This window comes from Urocitellus parryii, chromosome 5 (genome assembly GCF_045843805.1).
Source record: "Urocitellus parryii isolate mUroPar1 chromosome 5, mUroPar1.hap1, whole genome shotgun sequence".
Lineage (NCBI taxonomy): Eukaryota > Metazoa > Chordata > Mammalia > Rodentia > Sciuridae > Urocitellus > Urocitellus parryii.
Window position 1 is genome coordinate 202,574,042 of NC_135535.1, and position 24,685 is coordinate 202,598,726.

General features: G+C 49.4%; 1 protein-coding gene across 17 annotated transcripts in view; it reads left to right on the top strand.

Moving 5' to 3' along the window:
- The window catches only part of Tacc2 (transforming acidic coiled-coil containing protein 2), a 186,110-nt gene that overhangs the window by 45,355 nt on the left and 116,070 nt on the right, over nt 1–24,685 (top strand). For 15 of the 17 annotated variants that reach the window (XM_026384264.2, XM_026384270.2, XM_026384267.2 and 12 more), the window contains 2 exons: nt 11,897–17,011; nt 17,571–17,672. The exons of 1 other annotated variant lie outside the window; for it this stretch is intronic. In XM_026384264.2, the coding sequence (XP_026240049.2) occupies nt 11,897–17,011; nt 17,571–17,672 (5,217 nt within the window). The remainder of the gene's footprint in view (nt 1–11,896; nt 17,012–17,570; nt 17,673–24,685) is intronic. One more of the 17 variants, XM_026384278.2, reaches the window with a different exon arrangement.

Sequence of the window (24,685 nt, forward strand, 5' to 3'; positions counted from 1 at the left end):
GAAATGATCTTCTTCGTGCCTGTAATATTCTTTTCTCCAAAATCTATGTTGTCTGATACAATACAAACAATGATTTTGTTTTGATTGCATGGTATATCCCATCCCATTCTTTTTATTTTAATTTATTTGTGCCTTTATTGTAGGCAACATAGGATTTTGTTCTATTAATCTGCTCTGAAAATCTCTGCTTTTTAGTTGGAGTATTTATTACATTTATATTTAATGAGATTATTAACACAGTTGGTTTAGTTCTACAGTCTACAATTATATTTTCTATCTATCCATATCCTTTCTTTTTTCTCTTTTTTGATTAATTTGTTATTTTTATTTTTGATTTTTCTGTACTAGGGATTAAACTCAGGAGTACCCTGACCACTGAGCCATATCCCCAGCCTTATTTTGTATTTTATTTAGAAACAGGGTCTCACTGAGTTACTTAGCGCCTCACCCTTGCTGAGGCTGGCTTTGAACTCTCCATCCTCCTGCCTCAGCCTCCCAAGCTGCTGGGATTACATGTGTAATTTGTTATTTTTATAATTCTATTTTTCTCCCCTTTGACTTATTATCTACAAGTATATATGCTATTTTAGTGGTTGCTTTAGGAACTATGCTATACCTCTTTAATTTACCACAATCAGCTTTTAAGTGACATTTATGTCATTTAACATTTTAGAAGAGTCTTAACTGTAAATCTGTTTTTCCTCTTTTAGCCTTATGCTAATTTTGTCAGACACTTTACTTCTATGTAAGTTACAAATCCCATAGCACATGTTTTTATTTTAAACACCTACTTATTGGGGGCTGGGGTTATAGCTCCGTTGGTAGAATCCCTGCCTTGCATGCACAAGGCCCTGGGTTCAATTCCCAGCACTGCCAAACAAAATAACAATAAATAAAACTCCACCTACTTATCTTTTTTAAAATTTATATTTTAGTTGGATACAATACCTTCATTTCACTTATTTATTTTTATGTGGTGGTGAGGATCGAACCCAGGGTCTCGCATGTACGAGGCGAGCGCTCTACCTTTGAGCCACAACCCCAGCCCCCACCTACTTATCTTTTAAGAGAAATTTAAATAGTAAGTAAAGTGTTCATTCTTTTGTGTAGGTCTTGGTCATCAGGTTACCACCTGGTCTTTTCTGTCGCTTAAAGAACTTCCTTTAACATTTCTTGAAATATAGGTCTGTTGGTGGTTAATTTTTTAAGCATTTGTGTGTCTGAAAAAAAAATTATTTCACCTGAATTCAGAAAGATATTTTCTTTGAGTAAAGAATCCTTCTCCTTTAGAACTTTAACGACACCACCTGGCTGTATTTGACTTGTGTTATTTCCAGGGACATATTTGGTGCTATCCTTATCTTTGCTCTTTTTTCCCCTAGCTACCTCCAATATTCTCTCCTTTTCCCCTGATTTTAATCCATTTGGTCACCACACACCTTGGTGCGGAGTTTTCCCTGCTCCTCGTGCATGGAGTCAGCTGAGATTCCTGGTGTGTAGGTTTCTAGTTTACATTGCATTTGGAAACTTTTCAAATATTTCTTCAAATAGTTTCTTACTTCCCCTCTCTTGGGGACTCCGATATCACAGAAGTGTTCGACTCCTGGAAGCCATCCGACAGCTCGGTGACGACCTGTTCATTTCTGTGTCGTTTGGTACCTTTCCATCGCTGTGTCTTCAAGTTCACTGAGCTTTTTCTCTGCAGTGGCTAATCTGTCATATTGATACACAGTGTGCTTTTCACTTTAAACATTGTAGTTTCATCTCCAGAGGTTTGATGGGGGTCTTTTTATGTCTTCCATGCGTGTGTTTAATAGGCTCAGTCTTCAAATTTTTTAACAATTTTTTATTTGTAGTTGGACATTTATTAATTTTTATGTGGTGCTGAGGATCGAACCCAGTGCTTTGCACGTGCTGGATGAGCGCTCTCCCGCTGAGCGACAACCCCAGCCCAACAGGCTCAATCTTTCCTCAAGTCTCCTTAACACATGGAATGCAGTTACAGTTTGTTTATTTACTTTTGAGGTGCTAGGGCCTTATTTCTGCTGGGCCAGGGCTCTGCCAACTGAGCTATATCCCCAGCCCCCCTATAATATTTTTTTAAAGTGTCTGATTTGACAGTGACATTTCGGGGTCAATTTTGATGACTTGATTGTTCTCCTCATCGTGGATCATGTTTCCCGCTGCTCTGCATGCCAGACATGGTGGACTTTGAGCTTTTATTTAGGGTCTGGGTATTTTTGTGTTCCTATAAATATTCTTGGACTTTGCTCTGGGATGCAGTTATTTGGAACAGCTTAATCCTTTGGGGTCTTGCTTTGGTAGATGGGATGTGAGCAGCGTGTGGGTGGGGGATGTTTTTCCCCACGACTGAGGCAAGAGCCTTCTGAGAACTTGAACAGAAACCCCATGAAATATGAGTTTCCGCTCCTGCTGGGAACAGGAGCTATTCCCAGCTCCGTGGCTGAGGGATCTTTCCCTCTAACCCTTTCTCTCGTCCGTACCTCCTGTCGTGATCTCGGCACATACCGAGGGCACCTTGTTCTTTTCTGGAGTTCCCAGACTCTCTTCTCCAGGGCTCTGCCCTGGGGCTTCAGCTCTCTTCCCTCCCCAGATGCCAGGCCCCAGCTCCTCACGTCAGGACGTCACCCTGGCCTGGCCCCAAGCTGCCCACCCCACCTCTCCAGGCCTCAGGCTGGGCAACGGCAGGGCTCACCTTGCTGCTGGCCATCTCCAGGGATTGCCATCCTTCTCACTGTGTCTCCTTAATAGTCCCCTGGCCCCCTGAGGCCAACCCTCTTGTAATTAACAAGTCTTTCTGAGCCGTTCTCCATCCTCAGCTCTCTGAAAACATTGAAGCTGCAACACCGATGCTTTCCTGGGTTTAAATGGAAATGCAGCAGAACACCTGGCATTTGTTTGGGAAGAGGTGGGGAGACTGTATAGGAAAAAAAGAGTAAGAGCCTTTCTGGGGCAGAATTCTTCTTTTCTCTTCTGAAGCTCCTCCTACCCCGGCCACTGGTGGTCCCCTGTGTCCTTTCATGGCCTTGGATGCCAGCTTTGATGGCCTTTTGTCTTTGACCTTCAACCAGCTTGATTCCCAGTAATGGTGACTCATCAACCTTGCACCCCCCATAGGGGTCAGTGGGATCACAGAGGGACAAGTCTCAACGAAATGGCCTGGAGAATGGGGTGTAGCCTAAAAACAAAACTTTGATCCTATTTTTTTTTTAAGAATTTTTTTAGTTGTCAATGGGCCTTTATTTTATTTATTTATCTTTATGCAGTGCTGAGAATCGAACACCGTGCCTCATACCTGCTTGGCAAGGGTCTTCCACTGAGCCACCCCAGCCCCTAATCACATTTTTGAGCTCAGTACACATGAGCTCAATCTCCGATAAGTGACACTGGTGACATCTTATTGTTTAGAGGGTTCTTCAAATCCTCTGAAAGATACTCAGTCACCCAAGGACGATTCTATCATGTTCCCTGGTTGGTACTGCATTTGCTATGGCGAAAATATAAGAAGGAATGTAACCCCAAAAAATACTTTTATCATTATTGTTCCAAATACCCTTGGAGTGTCAAAAATGTCACCAGAATCCAACTATATAAGCAAAATTGTCATTTGTAGTTTTCCACAAAAAACCAGTGGGGATTGAACTTGAAATTATGGGACTATTCATATTTAGGTAAGTGCTCCACCCAATTTCTTGATTTGAGCTTATTAAAGTCTTAAAAATTTTTTATTGTGAATAAAAGAATAATTTTCTATTGTGATAGTTAATTTTGTTTTTTTTATATTTGATCATTAAGAAAAGTCGGAATCTGGATACATTTGAAGGGACCGTAGATGTGAGAAACCTGGAGCTCGCTCTGGCTGTGGGGGTCTCTTAGGTGCAACTAACCAGCCTCCTCCAGCAGCCAGTCTGGGATTCACAAATTGGATCACCTGCTACTCTTTAGGGAGAGTTGCTGAAAAAATTGGTTAAAGAGCAGTTTTTGAATTTTCTTTATCTCCATCCCCTGTACTAAGCTGGATAATGGATTCTTGTGAGTTGAATAATACCTTGACCTTGGAGTCATATAAAGTACAGATGAATGGTAAGAGTACTTTTGGTTTTAATCCACCACACACACACACCATTTCCCCCAATAATTCCATAGGCCCTCCAATAACTTCCCTTTCCCCTCTCTACTTTATAGAATGTGCAGAGGAAGATAAAACTGGATTAAAAATACAAAGCCAAGTCTGGCCATGCTGCCAGGGTCTATGAACTCTCAGGCACCTGTGCAGGATCAGTCTGAACAAATAAGGGCTGTGTGTGGACTGGACCTAATCAGTGAGGATTGGAAACAGCCCCAAGGAGGTGCTTTGTGCATGAAATACCACGTCACCTTAGTTAAGGCGTGGGACATCTCCTCTCCCAGGAGCACGAGGAGAATTCTGTCCCTGGCCTGATCACTTGAAGTGAAAATTGTTTTTCCAAAGTCTCTGGAATAGGTGCTAATCTGACCGTGCAGGTGTCAATGGAGGTAAGAGGTTTTACGACTGTACTCCTGTGGCTAAAAGAGGTCTTCCTTTATTTCTTGGTTCATTCCATCCTTCACTCATTCGTTAGGCAGTGCTAGGCCAGATGAGCTCTGGAAGCTACAGGAGGTCGCACCCAGGGGGAAAGGACACGAATAAACAACTCAATAAGAGACCACCGACTGCAGATGTAGCTCAGTGAAGGACAGTTTTTTTAGGCAGTTTTTCCCCTGCGGTGTCCAAAGGACCCCACCAGAACAAGTGCACTGGAGGAAAGGTCTACTCAGGGGCTCACAGTTTCAGAGGTCTCAATCCATAGATAGCAGGCTGCATTCCTCAGGGCTCAGGTAAGGAGGACATCATGGTGAAGAGCGTGGCAGAGGGAGCCAGTTCACATGAGGATCAGGAAGCAGAGGGAGACTCCACTTGTGAGATACAAATACACACCCCCAAGCCACACCCCCTTTCCCACCTCCTCCAGCCACACCCCACCACTTCAGTTACCACTCAGTAATCCCTACCAGGGGATTAATTCACGGATTGGGTTAAGACTCTTGGTACCCAATCATTTCTCCTGAACCTTCTTGCATCCCCTCACATGTGAACTTTTGGGGGACATTGCCTCACAGTGAACTTTTGGGGGACATCACATCTAAACCATAACACCTAGCATGGGAGAGGCCCTAGGTAACATCTCCCCCACCTAAAAAGAAAGGAACAGCCTCTTCCTCCACACGACAAGGCCCATTCAGATTGTGACCACCCTGCAACGTGTAGGGAGAAGGAACGCCCAAGTGGTCGGGGTTGAGGAGACCCATAAACCCCACCCTTCTCAGCAGATTCCATATCGGCTGTGATCTAGAGTCAAAAAAAAAAAAAAAAAAAAAAAACCAGTGTGATCCATGGCAGGCTGTTGCCCCTGAGCTGACCTTTCCTGTCCAGGACTGTGGAGGTGCCAAGAAGGACGGGAGCTGGCACAGTCCACTTGTCACAAGGCAGACTCCAAGCACCTCAGCCCCACCCATGGGGAAACTGGACCCTGGGTGCTCTCCTCCTCTTGCCACTCAGAACATCTCACCTCCTTAGGGTGGCTGTAACGGGGCGGAGACTGAGCAGTGTTGATAAAGTCCCTCATTTGACGGCCAAGGTAGGAATGCAGGGACCTGGGGCACCCTCCTCTCCACCCCAGCCACCTGCACTGTTGGCATGCATCCCGCCACGCTAACTCATGGCCAACTCTGCCCTTTCCTTTTCCAGACAGCGCGTGGGAGGCAGTGGGCAGCAGGGGTGGTGGCACGTGGGGAAGCTCTTAATGTTTGTGGTGCTGGGGTCGAACCCAGAGCTTCTCACGTGCCAGGAGAGCACACTAGCCTCGAGCTGCCTCTCCAGCTCATTTCTTTTGAGACAGGGTCTCACTAGGTTGCTCAGGTCTTACTAGGTTTCTAGAGTCTGTGATTCTCCTGCCTGAGCTTCTGGAGTAGTGAGAATTACAGGCACACGCCATGGCACCAGCAATCTTATCTTTTGAATCAGAGTGATTTGTAAAAATAACAAATTATTCCCAGAAACCTGTCCTGTGTAATTAGTGACAAATTGCTTGCCATGTCACCGTCACTCATTAGACCTGCAGGGAGCACAGGGACTGTGTGTGGCTGAGGAAGGCTGGTTTTGCAGACTCGCTTCAGGAGAAGTACTTTGCCTTTTCTGGGTCTCGTTTGTTCATTCATTTGTTCCTTCCTTCCTTCTTCCCTTCCCTCCTTTTTCAGTACCAGGATTGAACCCAGTACCATTCAGTCACTGAGCCACCTTCCCAGTCCACCTTTTTATTTTTTATTTTGAGGCAGAGTCTTGCTAAGTTTCTTAGGGCTTTGCAAAGTTGCCAAGGCTGTCTTTGAACTTGGGATCCTCCTGCCTCAGCCTCCAGAGCCACTGGGATTACAGGTGTGCACCACCACTCCTGGCTGGGTCTCGGTGGCCTTAATCTGAAAAATAAGATATTTTTTTTATCCTGAAATGCTATGGTGGTATGGAAGAAAAGAACTTTCCTAATCTTCAAGTAAAACAACCATAATTTGAGAGCCTTGCTGCATATTTGGGGTCCTTGATTTGGCTTCAGTTGTGTCTGTCCATCCGCCACCCACCAGTCTGTGCATCTTTTCATTATACACTTATATATTCAACAGCACTTACTGAGTGTTCCTTTTGTGCCAGGCACCTCCGATACAGTGTTGGGAAGAGAGAAGGACCCAGTCTTCCCTGAGGGAAATGGTCATTGACCAGGTTGATAGCCACTGAGACTAGCACTAGGTGGGCCTGGGAAAGTAGCTCTGATCTGGGAGCCAAGACCAGGGAGGCCACTCCGAGAAGTGAGGACCAGTGCTGAGAGCTGGGGAGGAGCAGGAGGGCTCCAGGTCTCAGGCAGATGCAGGGCTGGTGAGCTCCAGGAGATGTGGGCCAGGGGAGGCCAGGGGAGGCCAGGGGAGGCCAGGGGGCTGCACCAGAGCTGATAGCAAAGCCAAGCCACAGCTTTCCCACAGGGGAGACGGGAGCAGACTCTCACTTCCAAGCCAGTGCTCTGGCTGCAGCCTGGAGAGCAGAACGAAGGGGCCAGAGTGGATGGGAGAAGGGGCAGTGCACCTGTCCAGGCAAGAGGCTGGTGTTGGCAGCAAGTACAGAAATGGACTCTGCTCAGGCAGTCCCGAGGCCTTGGTCCTGTTTTGGTCAGCAGCTCTTGTCCTCCAGGCCAGTCTTGGACCTTCCTGGCAGATTTCTTCACGTGTGCCCGGGAGCATCCCCTCTGCAAGGCTGCTGTGCGACCACAGCTGCTTACCAGGGGCTCTGCCTCAGTAAGGACATAGTGTGGAGCAATTCTTCACCATAGTTTTGCCTCATTTAGATGGTCTTTTTAAAGTCCAGGGTGCAGGACATTTGTTTTCCACAGCCAGCCAACTCCCCCACACACAGTGTGTGTTCAGAACTATGTATTTCAGAACTATGTCTTCACCAGGGCAGTGGGGAGGGCCTTCTCTGTCCCCATCATCTGCTCAGCAGCTTCATGAGGGCACTATGGGCAAAGATCTGCACTGGGACGGCACTGGGACGCTGTGGTCCTTGTTCCTTCCCTGACCGTGACCTTGACACTGACACCAAAACTGAAAGACTTCCTTTGAGCTTGCCTGCTGCCCAGCCAGTGAGAAGCACCCCCCTGGATTCTGAGCACAGCCTTGTCCCACACATTTGGACTCAATCTTGAAGTATAAGAGGTTGTTATGTGAGCTTAATTAAGGCAGAGTCCTCAACAGACAGGTTCTTAGAATTTTTCCTGCCCTTAGGCAAATCAGTTCCTGGGGAGTGGCTTTAATCTGGCTTTTAAAATTGCTTCCGATGGGTAATCAAAGAGATTGCTGATGCTCAACTTATGGTAAATAAACCAATGTCTGGGTTACTTTTGGGGACCAGTTAGTTGCTGGGGGTCCTGTACTCTGAGGAAAATTCACTTCTGTTTGCTCTCTGATAAGAACACACAAGTTTTCAAGATGCCAAAACAGTCACCTTTTTAAAAAAATATTTTTTAGTTGTAGTTGGACACAATACCTTTATTTTATTATATGTGGTGCTGAGGATCGAACCCAGGGCTCGCACATGTTAGTGAAGCACTTTTACCACTGAGCCACAACCCCAGCCCCCAGTACAGTCAACTTTTATCATCTTGTCCCAGTTAGTAATGACTTCAGTCAGCCTAAGGGAAACTGTACCCTCCTAAATAGCAGTTGCTGTCAGAGGCATGGGCAAGGAAGTGGCTTTGTTTATTTTATTTTCAGTGGGATGGTCATTCCTGAGATCTTCTGGTACCATCCCCAAAGTCTGGATTACCCCATCCTTATGGTGGATGTGTACTCAGGACAGATGATTCTGCCTTGGATGGGGACGAAAGGTAATTCTGTTTCCCCTGAGATTTAGGGACGGGGAGAGATTAGGGAGGAGCAGGGAGAGAGGAAGAGAAAGAAACATGTCCATTTAAAAATTAAATTTCAGTGGTGGAGCAGCAAAGGCCTATCTATATTCAAAGCAGAAAGTGGACCACGGTTACAATAATGGGGACAGGAAGGGGCTGTGCTCCAGGCTCCTGAGCAGGCGACATCTATAGGAACCCCCAGCCAGGTGTGGTGGCATGTCAGTAATTCCACCTGGGGGCAGGCGGTGGCTGAATCCGGAAAGCAAGATCCAGGCCAGCCTGAGCAACTTGGGAAGATCCAGTCTTAAATAAATAAAATAAAATAAGCTTGGGGGGTTATAGTTCAGGGTCAGAATGTGCCAAGATTCCATCCCCACTACTAAGAGAAAGAAAAATAAAATTTTTTTTTTAAAAAAGGAGCACTCCATTAATTTTATAGCCTGCTAAACTGTTTGACCTCAGTTAGTGGCTGGGACACCCTGAAATGAGATGTAAAATGCTTGTTAAAAGGAGGCTCCTGCTGGCTCAGTGGCGCACACCTCTCAGGCTGAGACTGGAGAGTGTCGAGTTCAAAGCCAGCCTCAGCAATGGCGAGGTGCTAAGTGAGGCCCTGTCTCTAAATAGAATACAAAACAGGGCTGGGGGGGGGGGCTGGGGATGTGGCTCAAGTGGTAGCGCACTCACCTGGCATGCGTGCGGCTCAGGTTCGATCCTCAGCACCACATAGAAACAAAGATGTTGTGTCCGCCGAAAACAAAAAATAAATAAATATTAAAAATAACAAAAATTAAAAAAATAAAACAGGGCTGGGGATGTGGCTCAGTGGTTAAGTGCCCCTGAGTTCAATCCCTAGTACAAATAAAGAAAAAAAAAAACAAAAGAGGCTCTGCCAGGAGGGAATTGCAAAGGTGAGCCAAGAGCCCTGTCATTCTGGCCCCTCCTCGGCCTGGGGCTTTCCAGGAGGCCAGGTCAATGGGCTTCACCCAAGTCCCAGGGTGGTTTTGTTTTGCATATGCTGGCAGCACTGGGCCATCTTGGTGACCTCTGAGCGTTGTGGGGGCTTGGATATCTCGCCCTTGGAGCTTTCTCTTTGCCCTTGTCAACCCTGCTTTGGAGTCAGAAAAATCGGGTGGAGACCAGAGCCAGCTCCCCCGGGTCTCTGTCTTGTGTCCTTACGCAGGCACGGGTGTTAGCATAGTCACCAAGGTGTCCGCCATGGTGATCATGGGCACACACCTTCTGGAAGAATGCTGGACGATGGCACGTTTGGGGGTGACGGCCTGGCTGAGAGGCTGGATGGGGGCCAGGTAAAGAGCCTCCTGCCCTCCTTGGGAGTTCTTATTCTTGGTGGCAGGGAGTAGGAAGATGCCCGAGTTGAAAGCCAAGCTCAACCTCTCTGTTCCCCAGTGCTCTCGTCTGCAAATGGCAGCAGGGCTGCCCACCCCACCCAGCTGTCAGCACGGTTTAATGAGCTGATCCTTGCCAAGCACTGATGTGATTTCATTCATTATTGTTTCCTCAATTTTTTTATTTTGGAAAATTTGAAATCTCCAAAACGTTGAAAGGATAGGACAATGAATGTCCATATGCCTCTGTTTTATTAGTCTGCTTGGGCTGTCGTCACAAAACACCACAGTCTGGGTGACTTTAACAGTCGGGGGCCCAGCAGGGCTGGATTCTGGAGAGGGCTCTGCCAGCTAGGGAGGCGCTTCCCGGCTCACACAGCCTTCCCTCTGTGCCCAGCACTTCCAGTGTCTTCCGTCTTATAAGGACACCCTTCTCATTGGATTAGGTCCCCAACTCTAGGACCTCTTTTAATTTTTGCCTCCTAAAGCCCTGTCACATTGCAGTCACGTTGGGGACTAGGATGTCAACATGTGGGCATTGAGGGACAGACAGTTCAGGCCATAGGACATATTTTTACATTTTAATAGGATCATACTTCTCCCTCCCTTTCTGTGCCTCCCTCACATATGAATGCACATGTGCTGTCTTGCACGGAAACCTGGAATTTGGGCAGTGAACACAGAGAATAGATTCCTTCCTCTGGCCTTATCCAGAACACTGCAGGTCCAGGTGTGTGTGAATGTGCGTGTGTGTAACAGATGGTTACAAAAAGATTCCACGCCGTTCCTTCACTATTTTCCTCCTTATGAAAACTTGAAGGAAAAGGATAATGGCTTTAGAAACACTATTAGTTATGCATTGAGCAAATTCTCCTGAAACCAGAAAATATTTTATCATAGCAAGTGTATAGAGTCACAGCCATGTACAAATAATAAAAATCATACCCCTAAGAGACTGTACAGGAGAAAAAAAATAGAAAGGAAAAAATCCCTAGACCACTGAAAGTGCCAAGCACATTGGATATTTTTTCCTGTTTTCCAAATTTCGTATTGTGTATATGTTATTTATAAAATAATTATTTTAAAATTATTATTATTTTTATAATTAGTTACTTGTGATTGAACCCAGGGCGCTTAACCACTGAACACATCCCCAGCCCTATTTTGTATTTTATTTAGAGATAGGGTCTCACTGAGTTGCTTAGTGCCTTGCTAAGTTGCCAAAATTGGCTTTGAACTCAAGATCCTCCTGCCTCAGCCTCCCCAGCTGCTGGGATTACAGGCATGTGCCACCGCAGGCGGCCTTAAAATTATTATTTTTAAAATAATATTTTTACTTCAAACTATATGGGATTGGGCAACAATCAAGCAGAGCATGTGACGGATTCTTTTATGATAGCGATAGTCAGCTATCTACAGCAGCTCCTTGACTCTGAACCGGTTCCTCTGAGTTTCTTGCGTGCTTTGTTTTGCTTTTTCTATGCATTGCCCAGATAAGTGTGTTCAAGTCAGGACAGATAGGGGTATGAAGGTATTTCAGACTCCAAGCGATACATGTTGGTTGGGTACAGAAATTCCATGCTAAACAGAAATGACTTTGGGGTTGTGTCTCTCTTACCACCTGTCAAATGGCGGAGAATCAAGTTAACTGTGTTCAGGAATAGCTCTCCATTTCAAAGCCTGGCCTGGCCAACTTGGGCTTTTTTCTTGAACATCAAAGGATTCCCAGAAGCACTCAAGACCTTCTTATAGTCTACAGGGAACTGGTTCAAACCCCCATTTTAGGTCCTCCTGGGTGTCCTGTGTTTTAGATTATTATGAATGAGTCTCCATCTTTCCCTGTTTGCTGCTGACCAGCACAGAAGCCCCCAGCGGAATGTCTGACTTGGAGAAAGGGAGGGGCTGGAGGGCTTCCCAGGGGGAGCAGCCTGCTGCATGGGGGCCCACATGTTTGTGGTGGAGGCTGCTGGTGGCCTGGGGTGGGGGCAGGTTGGTGTGACCTGCCATGATGTCCTTGGCACCCTTGAGAACCAATGACACATTGAGTGTTTTCACTGTTGGCAGCGCTGGGCTCGGCAGCCCCCCCTCCACTTCTGAGAGTGCTGCCAGCCGGGATCCGACCTTCCTGTCCCCAGAGGTGACGGAGCCAAGGAAGACCCCACAGGAAGCCAGGGGGCCGGGAGGTTCTTCGCTGCCTGGCCTATCGCCGCCCCGGGAGCAGGAGTGGCCCAGGACCTCCATGCCCTTCACCGAGTGCCCCCCAGAGGCTTGTTTGGCAAGCCCCACAGCCGCACCAGAAACATCCCCAAGTGCCCCGGGAGATGTCATGGCGGCATTTACCCCTGAGGGGGACAGCTCTACTCATCACAGCGGAATTGCCATCCTCCCCAGTACTGGATGTGAGGAGGAGCCGAGGGAAGAGGCACAGGACTCCTCTTCCTCCAGCCACATCGGCCAGCTGACGGGAATCCAGCCAGCACAGCCCGCAGGGCCGAGGAGGGAGCTGCCGTGTGCAGAGGGGGCCCACTCTGGTGGCTTCGAGGCCCGAGAGGAAGAGGCTGCAGGTCCCCCTGCAGAGTCCGGGCAAGGACCAGCTTCTGTACAGGTGGCCACCAAGGCCCCAGCGGCAGTCCAGCTGGGCAAGGAGAGCTCAGATGGCCTGGAGGAGTGGCCCCCAGTACCTGAGACCAGGGAACCACAATATCCAGGCGGAGTGGAGGTGACGCCTCCGCATTCAGCCGGCAGCTTGGAAATCCTTGGGGCCTGCGACCCGCCTCCCAGCGATTCAGGCCCCGCCTATGAAGCTGGGGCAAATTCTGCCTCCCAGGAAAGCCGCTGGCAGCAAATGGGACCACCTCTGACCCACACACAGCTGCCCAGGGACCTGCACAGTCCTGCTCTGGCTGCAGCAATCAGCGGTTCCTGCAAGAAGCCTCCGGACACCAGTGACGCTCAGGGTCACTCACAGTTAGGAACAGAAAGGGCTGAACCCCATCAAGTCATCAGTGTGGCTGCAGGTGGCCAGCCAGCTGGGGGTTTGCTGGTGAGTGCCCAGCCCTCTCCACTCCCTCCGACTGGGGAAACGTGTCCAGATTCAAGCCCCATGGCACCTACAGATGCTCAGATCCCTGTTGCCGAAGGAGGATCCAGCCGGTTGGCCAGGGAGACGATTTCCCAGGCGGAGAAACCAGTTTCTGCAGAAGCAGCCAAAGAGCTGGTGAATACAGGGTTGGGAGGATTGGAGGGGGGGGCATCAGATCTTGAGAGACAGAGAGAGCACCCAAAAGGGAGCACTGGGGAGTTTCCTGCCCCGTCACCTCAGGAGAGAGCAGAGTCCTGGAACAGGGAGCAAAGCCAGGGGGTCACACTAGGGATGCCGCTGCCCCCTCCTCCTCCTGGGACTTCGAGTGAAAGTATTGGAAGGTCAGAGGGGCCGAAGGATGGAGCCAAGGCCCTCGAGGATGATGAGGGTCCTGCTGTGGCTACAGAAGAGATCAGATCAGCTGGAGACAACCCCAGGAGCCAGGATGCCACCCCAGAGCCACCTGGTGGTACAGATCCTGGAAACCTGAGGGCAGAGGAGTCGCAGGCTCTTGGTGGCAAGCCCAATACTGAGGGGGACAAAGATGAGGTTTCGAAACAAAGTGGCAAAGAACAAAGCAGAATCCTTCCCAGCTTAGACTCAGCACAGCCACCCAGGAAGAACAGTGCTGGACACATAGACGGTCCCAACCCTCAGTCAATGCAGGTAGCGTGGCCGGCGACGGCTGGTGCCAATGTGACCACTGCAGCCACCTCACTGCTCTTCCCTGAGGAGAAGCCGGTCCTGCCCCCAGCACCAGATGAAACTGAGGATGTTGTTCCGGGGTTGCAGTCCAGATGCCCTGATACCCTTCAGGACACGTGGGGATTGGGAAGAATGGAGTCTCTTCCTGCTTTAGAATCAGAGAAATCAGATTTCCTGTCGACTCCTGCTGCAGAGGTTGTATCCAAAGCCCAAGAGGTAGAGAACACATTGGAAAAAAAGACAGCAGGCCACCTGTCCCCACAGAGGCCCCGCAGCTGTGATGGGGAGAACTTGCTGACATCCCCAGGCCAATCCTCTGGGCCAGGGCACAATGTAGATGGACAGGAAGTTCATGCTGATGTGCCAAACACTCCCTGTGAGGAGACCCCAGCAGTGGATACGATGCTCGGTCTGAAGCCAGATTTTCAGGGAAACCCGTCCCGCCCAGAGGACAGTGGGACAAGAGAAGCTGCATCCGAGAGGCCCCCACTGTCTTCTGAGAACGGCCTCGTGCCATCACAGTCAGACACGGGGGCACCCATCATTGATAAGCTCAGGGAGATGACTCAACCTCCTGCAAATGGGAAAGAGGCTTATCCAGGCAACCCAGGTGTGAAGAACCAGGGTGCAGGTCCTTCCCCAGCCCACGTACCCACGGAGCCTTGGGAGGACGTGTGCTTGCCCAGTTATGAAGGACAGGAGCAGGCATCTGGATCAGAACTTCAAAGTGTGCTTCCCAAAGACAGTCTGTGTGACGCTCCAAGTTTGGTTCTAGAGAGTTCTCCATCGGAAGAGTCAGAATTGCCAACTCCAACAGAACAGAAGTTGCCTGCATTAGGGGAGAATGGGCAAGAGGGAGCAGGCAGCCGTGGCCATCTTTCAGGGGTCTTGCTTAACGCAGGAGACACTTTAAAAGACTCTTCTGTTGCAGGGAGCTTGGGCGGGGAGGGAAGCTGCTGTGCTGGGCAGGGGCCAAACAAGTCCCAACAGGAGCTGGGTGATGCTGTGGAAGCAGGCAGCCTGCGTGAAGGGGCATGTTGCTGGGACGCGGGGGTAGCTGACGCACAGCCCCCACCCTCGGGCCTGTGCGAGGCAGAGATGGCAAGTAGAGACACAGTGGGGGCCCCGCCTCATCCACCTGACTCAGTGGCCCTCCTGGATACAGCTCATGGTCTGGCAGCCCCAGCACTGGCCAGCCCCAGAGTCACACCCACCCAGGATGCTCCAGAGAGACAGACATGTGATCAAGCCCAGGAAGAGAGGCAGCAACCAGGGCCGGCCCTACAGCAAGAAATGGAGTGCCCTGCCACCTCGGCCACCACAGTTACAGAGACCCATAAGCTTCTTGAGAAGTTCCCGCTGGCTGGGGAGCAGGGTGGTGAAGGGGGGGCTGCTGCAGCTGGTGAGAGTGCCGGTGAAGGAGGCCCAGGGACGCAGCAAACTCCAGAGGAGCCACAAACCGCTCCAGGTGACACCTTTGCTCAGACTGAGCACTGCCCCACCTCCAGGAAAGGACCTTCTACCTCCGTCCCTGGCGAGTCCTGCGAGACTGAGCAGCTCATGCCCAGCTGCCAGGATGCCTTGCCACGGGCTGGAGAGCTAGATGGGATACCCAGAGGCACGGAGGGCATTTCTGCACATCAGGCTGGCCCTGACCCAGAGAGGCCCCTGCCGGCTGGGAAAGACACTGCTCCTGACACCCCTTACCTGCATATCAATGGAGCCGCAGGGAAAGGAGCAGAAGACAGTGGTCTGAGAGCTGTTTCCTCCGAGGGCCCCACAGCTCCCAGTGAAAGTCCCTGTCCCATGGAGGAGTCCCTGCTGGAAAAGGCTGCCTCTGCGAAGCTGCCGGCCAGCCTCCTCTTGCAACCAGGAGCTGCAGGTGGGAAGGGCTCTGCTGTGCCTGCCAGCTCTGGAAGCCCCAAAGCTGGAACCACTGAGGAACCTGGGGACTCCATGCCCTACCTGGACAGGATGCCTCTTCTGGCCAAGAGTAAGCAGATGACAGAGGAGGACAAAGTGGCCACAGCTCCAGAAGCCAGGCCCTGTGAGATTCCAGCCTGCTCTGGCAGCGAGGACAGCATGGTGGGTGATGCAGCAAGACAGACAGAGGGCAGCAGGGACAGGGTGGTAGAGACGCCTCCAGATCTAAGGAGAGGTGCACCAGGTGGTACGGAAGCAAGCTCCAAGCAGCCTAGCCCCATTGTAGGGCTCCATGATTTCAGGGAGCACATCACCAGAATCTTTGAGCAATCAGTGCTTGGAGCCCTGACTGCTGACCAGCCCCAGAATGCACCAAGTGAAAAGGCAGGAGCTGGGAGGAGTATGGTGGGCAAGGACCTCACCACGCTACTAAGCCCAGAGAAGCTTCTAGATGGAACTCAAGGAATGGCTGCTACCACTCTCCCTGCACCTCCTGCTGGACTCTGGGTGGAGAAGAAGCCAGAGTTGGCTGTGGAGGCTAAGATTTCCCATCTGGTTTCCCAGGATACAGCTCCAGACAAGCTGCCAGGTGAGTCAGATGCCAGTGTTGAGGAGGAGGTGACTGGTGTACCACTCGTAGCAAGGAGAAGCGAGAGGCCAGACCTGGGAGCCGAGGTTCACTCACAGCAGGCGAGGGGTGGGCAGGAACTAGCTTCAGGCCTTTCCTCACCAGTGGCTGCTCAGGGGACATCTTTAGAGAGAGCTGCTGACTTCCAGGTGGCTCCCCAGAGCCTTGGAGAAGAGGCCTCCGTTCAAGGTGACAGAATTCTTTCTGGAAAACAGTGCCAGGGAACACTGGTCTCCGACAGTCACCCTGGAAAAGATGGTACCCAGGACTTGGCTCACACGGTGGGTGCAGGTGATGTGCCAGAATCTACCTGTGCTCTAGAATCCTCTCCTCCCCGTGGGGATGTTTTAATTGAGCCCGAGGCTAATAGTGACCTGCTTGGGGGTGAAAGGAAGCCTGAAGCTGATGCCAGCATCCTGGAAATGCAAAACGCCCCTGGCCACCTGAGCATCCCTGAACCACTGGCTAGAGAAGTGCTGGACACTCCCCAGGAGCCCAGCGAGAAGGCAGGAGCTGCTGGGGAAGTGAAGGGTGACATCACGTCGAGCACAGCCCAGGCATGGGCACACACAGCTGGTGACCTGCCAGAAACAGGTGCTGCAAGGATGATCGCCGGCGTAGCTCAGGACTCGGTGCTGCCAGGGAGCCATCAGGCGATGGAGGACACAGCTGCCCTGCGAGGGGACAGCCCAAGTGGGCACCAGCCGGCCAAGGAGCAGCTGGGACCTGAGCTCCCTACTCCAGCTGGGAATGGGGAGGTGCGTGTTTCACCCCCAGAGCCTGATGACACTGGAGACTCAAAGCTGCAACACCTGGCTCCGGAAGAGCAACACGCTGACAGGTACTTCAATTAAATTCTTGTGGGTTCAGCTTCAAGGGTGAAACTCAGCCTGATTTTTAAAAAGTCAACCCAATAGATGGGTGGTTTTCCCAAAGACTAAGTTTTACATATCTAATGGCTGATATACCGCTTGCCCTCTCTGGATGTACTGAGATTCTGCAATATGTGAGCGATGGTTGGAGGAGTGAGGACTGTCTGTTTTACATGCCTCGCTGCTTTTCTATTAACTTAAACCGCTGCCAAAGCGTCATGCGTTCACTGGCTGGCAGTGCTTGGGTGGGTGTGGGTTGAAATCAGTCGTACGTTTTTCTGGAGATGCAGATCTATCTGCTTTTGAGTCTAGATATGTTTAGAGGGGGCTTAGATGATTTGGAAGCATTTCTAAGCCATTAGTTGTATGACCTTTGTTTCCCTCACACCCCACCCTGCCCGAAGGATTTTGGTGTAGTAGCCACTTAAAGCTTTCATTGGGAAATATGTTTTTCAAAAATGACTAGGAGATTGATGTCTCTCTTACCATCAACATTATCTTATCTATTGCTCCCTTTCATTGTCCCAGAAAGAGCCCGGGGCCTGGCCCAGCTACCTTACCTACGGTTCCTGAGAAGGATGCTCCGAGATTCCCTTCAGATGAGACCAGCTGTGTGGGAGGACCAGAAAGGTCAGTGAAGTTCACCGGCACCTTCCTCAGCCCCAGAAACACTGGGAGTTTCACTAGAGAGGGTAGTCTTTATACACGAGTCCTACACAAGAGAGGCAGAGAGCCAGCCCCCTCCTGCAGGCAGGTGAAGTGGTGCTGAGATGACTCAAAGCGCCACTGTTGTGAGATGAGCCGAGTCCCTTTCATATTTGTGCTCAATACCTTTAAAAATCAGAATGACTTTATTGAGATACTAGCCACATACCATAGAATCCACTCATTTAAAGTGTACAAATGAGGCTGGGGATGCAGCTCCATGGTGGAGTGCTTGTCTAGCATGCACGAGGCTCTGGATTCCATCTCCAGCACTGCAAAAGAGAAAGAGAAAGAAAGAAAGAATATACGGTGTACGATTCAGTAACTTTTAGTGTACTTAGAGCTGGATTCAGTAACTTTTAGTGTACTTAGAGCTGTGCAACCATGGCTACGATCAATTTCAGAACATGTTCTGCACCACCTGCACATCATACCTCAACCCCTCGTGCTCTCAGCCACAGGCACCCATTAATCTAGCTTATTGCCTTTTGAGGCAAATGGGTCAGCACTGGTTTAATCTCTGAAGCAGGTGTGGCTCATCAACAGCAGCCTATGTTGCCCAGAGATCTTGAGATTAGGAGCACGGGTTTCAGATGTGTGTGACGGCCAGATCCTCACACTTTCAGGGGACTGCCTGTTCTTTCCTAAGTGAAATGTTACCTGTAATTCTGCCGGAGCTGCTGCTTAAGTTTCATCCTTTGGGGGTAAGGAAACATGTGGACACGCACACTCCGGAAAAGCTCTGCAGTATCCCAAGATCTCGGGCTGTCGTGTGTGTGTGTGTGTGTGTGTGTGTGTGTGTGTTGTGCGTGCGCGCATGTGCACATTTGTAAACATGTGCGGTAGGGTCGGAGTCTAAATTAGTACCTATGTCTCCACCAACAGCTGCAGGCATTTTATAAATGTTTTGATTCATATTTTGCACATGCAGAAAGAATGCATGGTCACCTGTTTTTCAAGTCTGAGCGCTTCCTCCAATTCCCAGCTGCCTCTGCTGCCCACAATAGTGACACTCAGGACTCTGGGCCAGTGTGGAGGCCTGTGCCGCCCAAACAGATGCAGGCTAAGCTGCATTTGACGCCTGTTTCTGCTGCTGACCAGTGAAAAATTTCCTGCAGCCCTTGCTGGTATGTGCCTTACATTCCCAGTGAAGGCACAGGAAGGATGTTGGACTAGCTAGGGAAGCCTCTCCTCCGCCCAACAAGGGACTCCATCAGTGCCTGTGGGTTTAAAGAGGTACACACTTTATCTCCCTCTTGGAGAATTAGCCAGAGATAGAGCAGCCCAATAAATATTTCATGGCTCATTGTTTTTATCACTTTAAAAAAATTATCACATCTCAGTGTGCATTAGACGTAAAATTTCTGGCCTATTTGTAAGGAAAGAGAGAACTCCACCATCATAGTACCACCTGACGATTACTGTTTCAGTGTCTTAATGTCACTTCACCCATTTTTTTTTTTTAGCTTAACTGTTTACAGAGTCATTTTTTCCCTCTGTCATCAAACTCTGTACAGACATTTCTCGGTGGCTAGGTTGCAAGGCTGGTCCTGAGCCCCTAGCCATGAGTCTTAGGCTCCTGCAGTGGTTCTGTTCACTCTGCTCCTGTTGAGACTTTTCCCCGGAGCCATGGGGTCCAATATGGCAGGCGCTGGCCAAGTGTGAGCGGGGATGTGTGAGGAGTGAGCACAAAATACACCCCAGATATTGAAGACTTAGTATGAAGAAAAGAATATAAAAAAATCATTATTGATCATTTTTATACTGATTATATCATGTACTGGGTTAAAATGTATTTTTGAAATTAAATTCACTTCTTTTTTGTTTTTAATGTGGCTCCCTCAATTTTTAAAAATTACATATATGGCCTTTGCAGACATAACTTGCATTCTCTGTAGATTATTTGGCTCCGGGACTTGCTTTTCTCTGGTCTGTGGAGACCCAAGTGAGGTAGAAGTTCAGGCTTCCCCGTGCTTGCGGCTCTTCAGGGAGAGGCCTCTTCTCTGTCCCTTATTGGTTGAGGCCTTCTGGAAAGAATTGTGATTATTCTTTCCCTCTCATCTGCCAGATGCAGTGACAGGGGAGGTAAACCCTGAGCAAATAGGCAGTGGGATCCCCTCTTATCCTTAGGAGGCAGCTGAAGTTCTCTAGAAATGCACAGACCAGCTCTGTCCAATAGGAATGTGACAGTCACAGAGGTACCCTTGAATATTATAGCAGCCACACTAGAAAACCTAATCAGAAACTGGGAGCATTAACTTCAACATATTTTATTGAACCTAGTATGCAAAAAATATTACCATGTCAACATAAAATTAATGTAAAAATTATTAAGGCAATAAGCTGCAATCTTATTTTTTTAAATATATATGTTGTAGATGGACACAACACCTTTTTTTATTTTTATGTGGTGCTAAGGATTGAACTCAGGCCTCACATGTGCTAGGCAAGTGCTGTACCATGTGTTATACTCATAGCACATCTGGATTTGGACTGACCCCATTCCTAGCACTCCACAGCCAAAGGTGGCTAGTGGCTCCTCTCTTGGATACTCTACCTATAGAGACCTAAGGGCTTTGGCAATTGATCCAGGAGGCCATATCGTCCCACAGGACCCCACAAGATCCCTGTCTGCCCAGGGGGCTGATTCCTGCAGGTTTAACACAAATGGCGAGAATGTTTCTTTTCCTTGAGGAGGAGACTCAGTATTCTTTCTTACCACAAAAGAGTTGTGAGTGTTGACTGAGCAGGTCTCAGAAAAGGTCCTACTAGGACTGGGGTTGCGGCTCAGTTTTAGGGCGCTTGCCTGACATGCGTGAGGCATTGGGTTCAATCCTCAGCACCACTTAAAAATAAAGATATTGTGTCCACCTAAAACTAAAAAATAAATTAAAAAAAGAAAAGAAAAGGTCCTGCCAAGGCCAGAAGATGCAAAGGCTAGGAGCAGAGGTGTTGCACTTGAAGGTCAAATCCAGCAGCAGTCCGTGGGAGGCTAGATGGTCAGGCTTCTGTGGACATTGCCAGGTGCTGCAGTGAGGAGGAAGTTCAAGGCCAGGGCCCTGAATTCCTAACCCAGCTCTGCTTTACTAGCTACACACCCAACCTCACTTCATTCGCCCATAGAATGGGGACAACAGCACCAGTACCTGCCTCCTCAGATTGCCAGGAAGTTGAGAGAGATCATTGGTTAACATGTTACACTGGCAGTTTCTGGTGCTCAGTGGTGTTAGGTTCCCTGTCGTCATCTTCCTAGTTCAGAGAGTTGAGTGACCACATCTCCGGTGTGGAACTGTTTCTGGGAGATCAGTCAATCCTCCTGAGACTGAGGAGCACAAGTTGGCTATTTTTCCTTTCTTGCATAGAATTCTTTGCCTGCTGAAATATCTTGCTTTGGAAGATATTTGGCTACACTCTCCTACAGTGTAGCCCACAATAATCTGCAAGTTAAAAATTTTTGAGATTGCTTTTATTGTGATACATTGTGTGTCTTTCTTTGTGTGCCCTCTTAATTGTTTTTTCGCCATTGAAATTATGTTTTAAGTCACTAGGAGAGGGGCAAAGCAAATCACGCCCCAAATTTCTACCCTCTTATTTGATACCAGGTGACTCCCTCCTATTGAATTTTTGAAGATCCTGCCGACTTGAGTAGAACCTATAGCCCATGTCAAATTCTGCACCTAGAGGTCTCTTTGGCTGTCTTGGTGACAGGATGCTGGGTAACCCAGTATCATATGCACAGGCAGCGTCAAGATGTTTCCTGCTTTACTTGCCAACTTAGATACTGCAGTGGGTACTGCTGGTGATGTGCCAGGGGTAGCCTGTGGCTTTAAGTCCTAGCAGCCACTGCCTCACAAGTAGGTAAAGATGGACAGATGGCTCAGGGTGCGTGCCTGTCTGTACATCATGTGGTCCTCCCCGTGGAGGAGTCTGGGACCCAGAGACGGCCTCGTTGAAAGTGCTTGAACTGGTCTCACCTTTATAGACCACCTTCTATGTGGGGTAGAAGGGTCGGTTAGAATTTGGCATCTTGGTTGTACATCACTCATGTTCACATGTGGTTCTGGATCGATCTTAGATACCACCCTGCTATGTTTGCTGAGCATTTATTTAAAGGGTTTTTTTCCCCACTTGGAGAAAGGTATTGTGTTCAATTATTAGTGCATTTTAAGAGAATTAAATTGTTCCCAGATTGCCTAGCGTCTTTGTTCAGATCTAGGCTGAATCACAAAGGGCGGCTGGGTTGAAGAGTTGAGGAAAGAACAGAGAGGGATGGTTGGCCTCTTGCCGAGGAAGCGCTGGCAGAACCTGAAAGCCACACGGGAACCACTCCTCTCCCGTCCTCCCACGCCACCTTCCCACTTGGTCTCTGTTTCTTCCTTCTCTCGTCACTCCTAAAATTACCAGCTGTGACACCATGTTTTCAAGTTTAAGAATAAGACTAGAGGATGACTACAACTGTGTAAATTAAGCAAAAGGAAAAAAGTCTCTTCCAACATCGTTCCCTCAGCTACAGCCAGGACAGCAGACCTCGGTCCCTGGGTCTGATCTTGTAGCAACCTTCTTCCCCTCTGGGGGGCTGTTGAGGAAGACGGATTCCCCTGCATTTCAGCCACCTCCCTGGTGGTGATGTTGATGATACAACAGTGTTTCCAAAGCCTCAGGAAAGTGCCTGGTGTACAGTCAGAACATGAGAAAGATGGTCATTGTTACTGTCCCTACAGAAGTAGGGAGCCCCAGGTTGGTCTCCAGCCAATCTGCATCTTTGTGCCTTGGTGGCTGTCTGTCCAGTGGGGTTCCTTCGCTTACCCAGCTTGGCCCACAAGGAGCTCCTGCATGGAATGAGATCACAGATTCAAAAGACGGCAAACAAGGTAGATTTGCGTAACTGCGCACAACTTCAATCATTGTGAACCATCCTATATAAAACCAAAGGGCCCTTTGACATGCAGCCTTTAAGTCCTGAAGCTTTTGTGTTTTATAATTAAAGTGAATTTCCCGAGAGGTAGATCTGGCATCTGGGCAAGTGCCAAGTCTCCTTGGAAAGTCCGTTTATGAGGTACCTACACAGAAGGTGCCCATCTCCTCGGACGCAGGGGCCAGATTCTCTGCAGGTGGCTGGGAGAGGGTAGCCACCCCCTTGGTTCTCCAGCTCCTCTGCCCTGGGGCCCCTGTTACAGTGCACCTGGGCCCAGGGGAGCAAAGAGCTGCTCCTGGGAAATCCAGGACCAGTTTTAGGGCAAGGTGATGATTTTCCAAATTGCTTGTGTCCAAACTGACCCAGCTGTCCTTCCTGCAGCCTGTCATTAGGGTCACCGGTAGGAGCGACAGCATCAGACATGGTTTGGGGCTTGTTCCAGGAGTAATGTTTGAGAAGTGGACCTTGGACACTCTCCTGGGTAGAGCTAGAAAGAAAGTTGGGGGCATTCTTATTTTATGGAGGAGGAAACAGGCTTCAGATAGGGAGGACTAGGGAACTGACTGACTGCAGAGTTAGAACAGGACTCTGGCCCCTGGCAGTTGACATCGTGCTTTCCCTGCGTGTCCACACTGAGCCCACTGCCAACCCCAGCCACCCCAACTGTGCTTCTAGGCTTTCAAGGAGACGGCCCCACTCGGGACTAGAGCAGGACAAACACAAGACTGGGTGTTGGCAGAGCTCAAGTTCCAACTCAGAGCCAGGCACGGTAGCACATGCCTGTAATCCCAGCTGCTCAGGAGAGGCAGGATGATCACAAGTTCAAATCCAGCCTCAGCAATAGTGAGGCGCTTAGCAACTCGGTGAGACCCTGTCTCTAAATAAAATACAAAATAGGGCTGGGGATGCTTCGGTGGTGAAAGGCCTCTGAGTTTTAATCCCCAGTACTCTCTCCCCAAAAAAGTTCCAACTCAGGTTCTAGCTCTGTGATCTGGGAGCTGCTATTGCCCTCTCTGAACCTGTTGACTCTCCTGTAAAATGGGTCCCAATCTTTCCTGTACAATGTGTTTAGGATTAAGTGAGCCATTTTATTAAGAGCACCTAGCACAAGGACTTGGTAAAAGTTCCCTTTCACTTAGTTCTCCCTGTTGCTTTTATATCCAGCAACACCTCAACCCTTAGGGATGTTCTGTTTGTGTCCCCTTTTTTGCAGTTGAGAAAATGGAGGGTCCAACAGGTCCCATGGTCAGAGAGCTAACAAAGAGTAAGAGCCAGGACTGGACCCTCTCTTGTGGAAAGCTCCTTGGACCTCAAGGCCATGTTTAGAACACTGATCATCTACCTGCCCGCTGGGTGGACCCTTGGGGAGGTTGTTCTTGGAAACAACACCGTCCGCGAAAGCTTCCTACAGCCATGGACATGTTCTGTATCTCCTCTGTCCAATATAATGGCCGCTAGCCTCCTATGGCAATTGAGCACTTGAAGTGAGGCTGGTGCTGGGGAACTGAATGGCTGATCTCGTATGGTTTTAACTAAACAAGCTAAAATTGAAACTGAATTAGCCGCATGGGGCTGGAGGAGAGCAGAGGAGAGTGACCCTCACCTACTGCATAGGTTCTGTGTGTGAAGCCCTAGAAGTTTCCTAGGCACCTTCTTGGTGCTCACAGAGCATTCGATTCCCTCCCCCTCAGCTTCCTGGCCCTGTGCCTGGGAAAATCAGGTGGTGGAGTCTTTGTGGTGCTGGGGATGGAACCCAGGGCCTCCTGCATGCCGGGAAAGCCCTTTACCACGGAGCCACACCCCAGCCCCCAGCTGATTGTCTCCTTAGAGGGTGGAGTCTGAGGTGTGTTCATGACACAACTGTGCAGCAATAAGGACCTGCAGGAGGCACCACCTTGGCACTGGGCCAAGGAGGCGCACTCCTGGCCCACCGGCAGCCTGCTTTTGCCAGTGGCCTCACTCCCAGGCCTGCAGAATGGCCTGTCCCTGAGCAGATGGTGTTGCAAGGTCAGCTGGCTTGCAG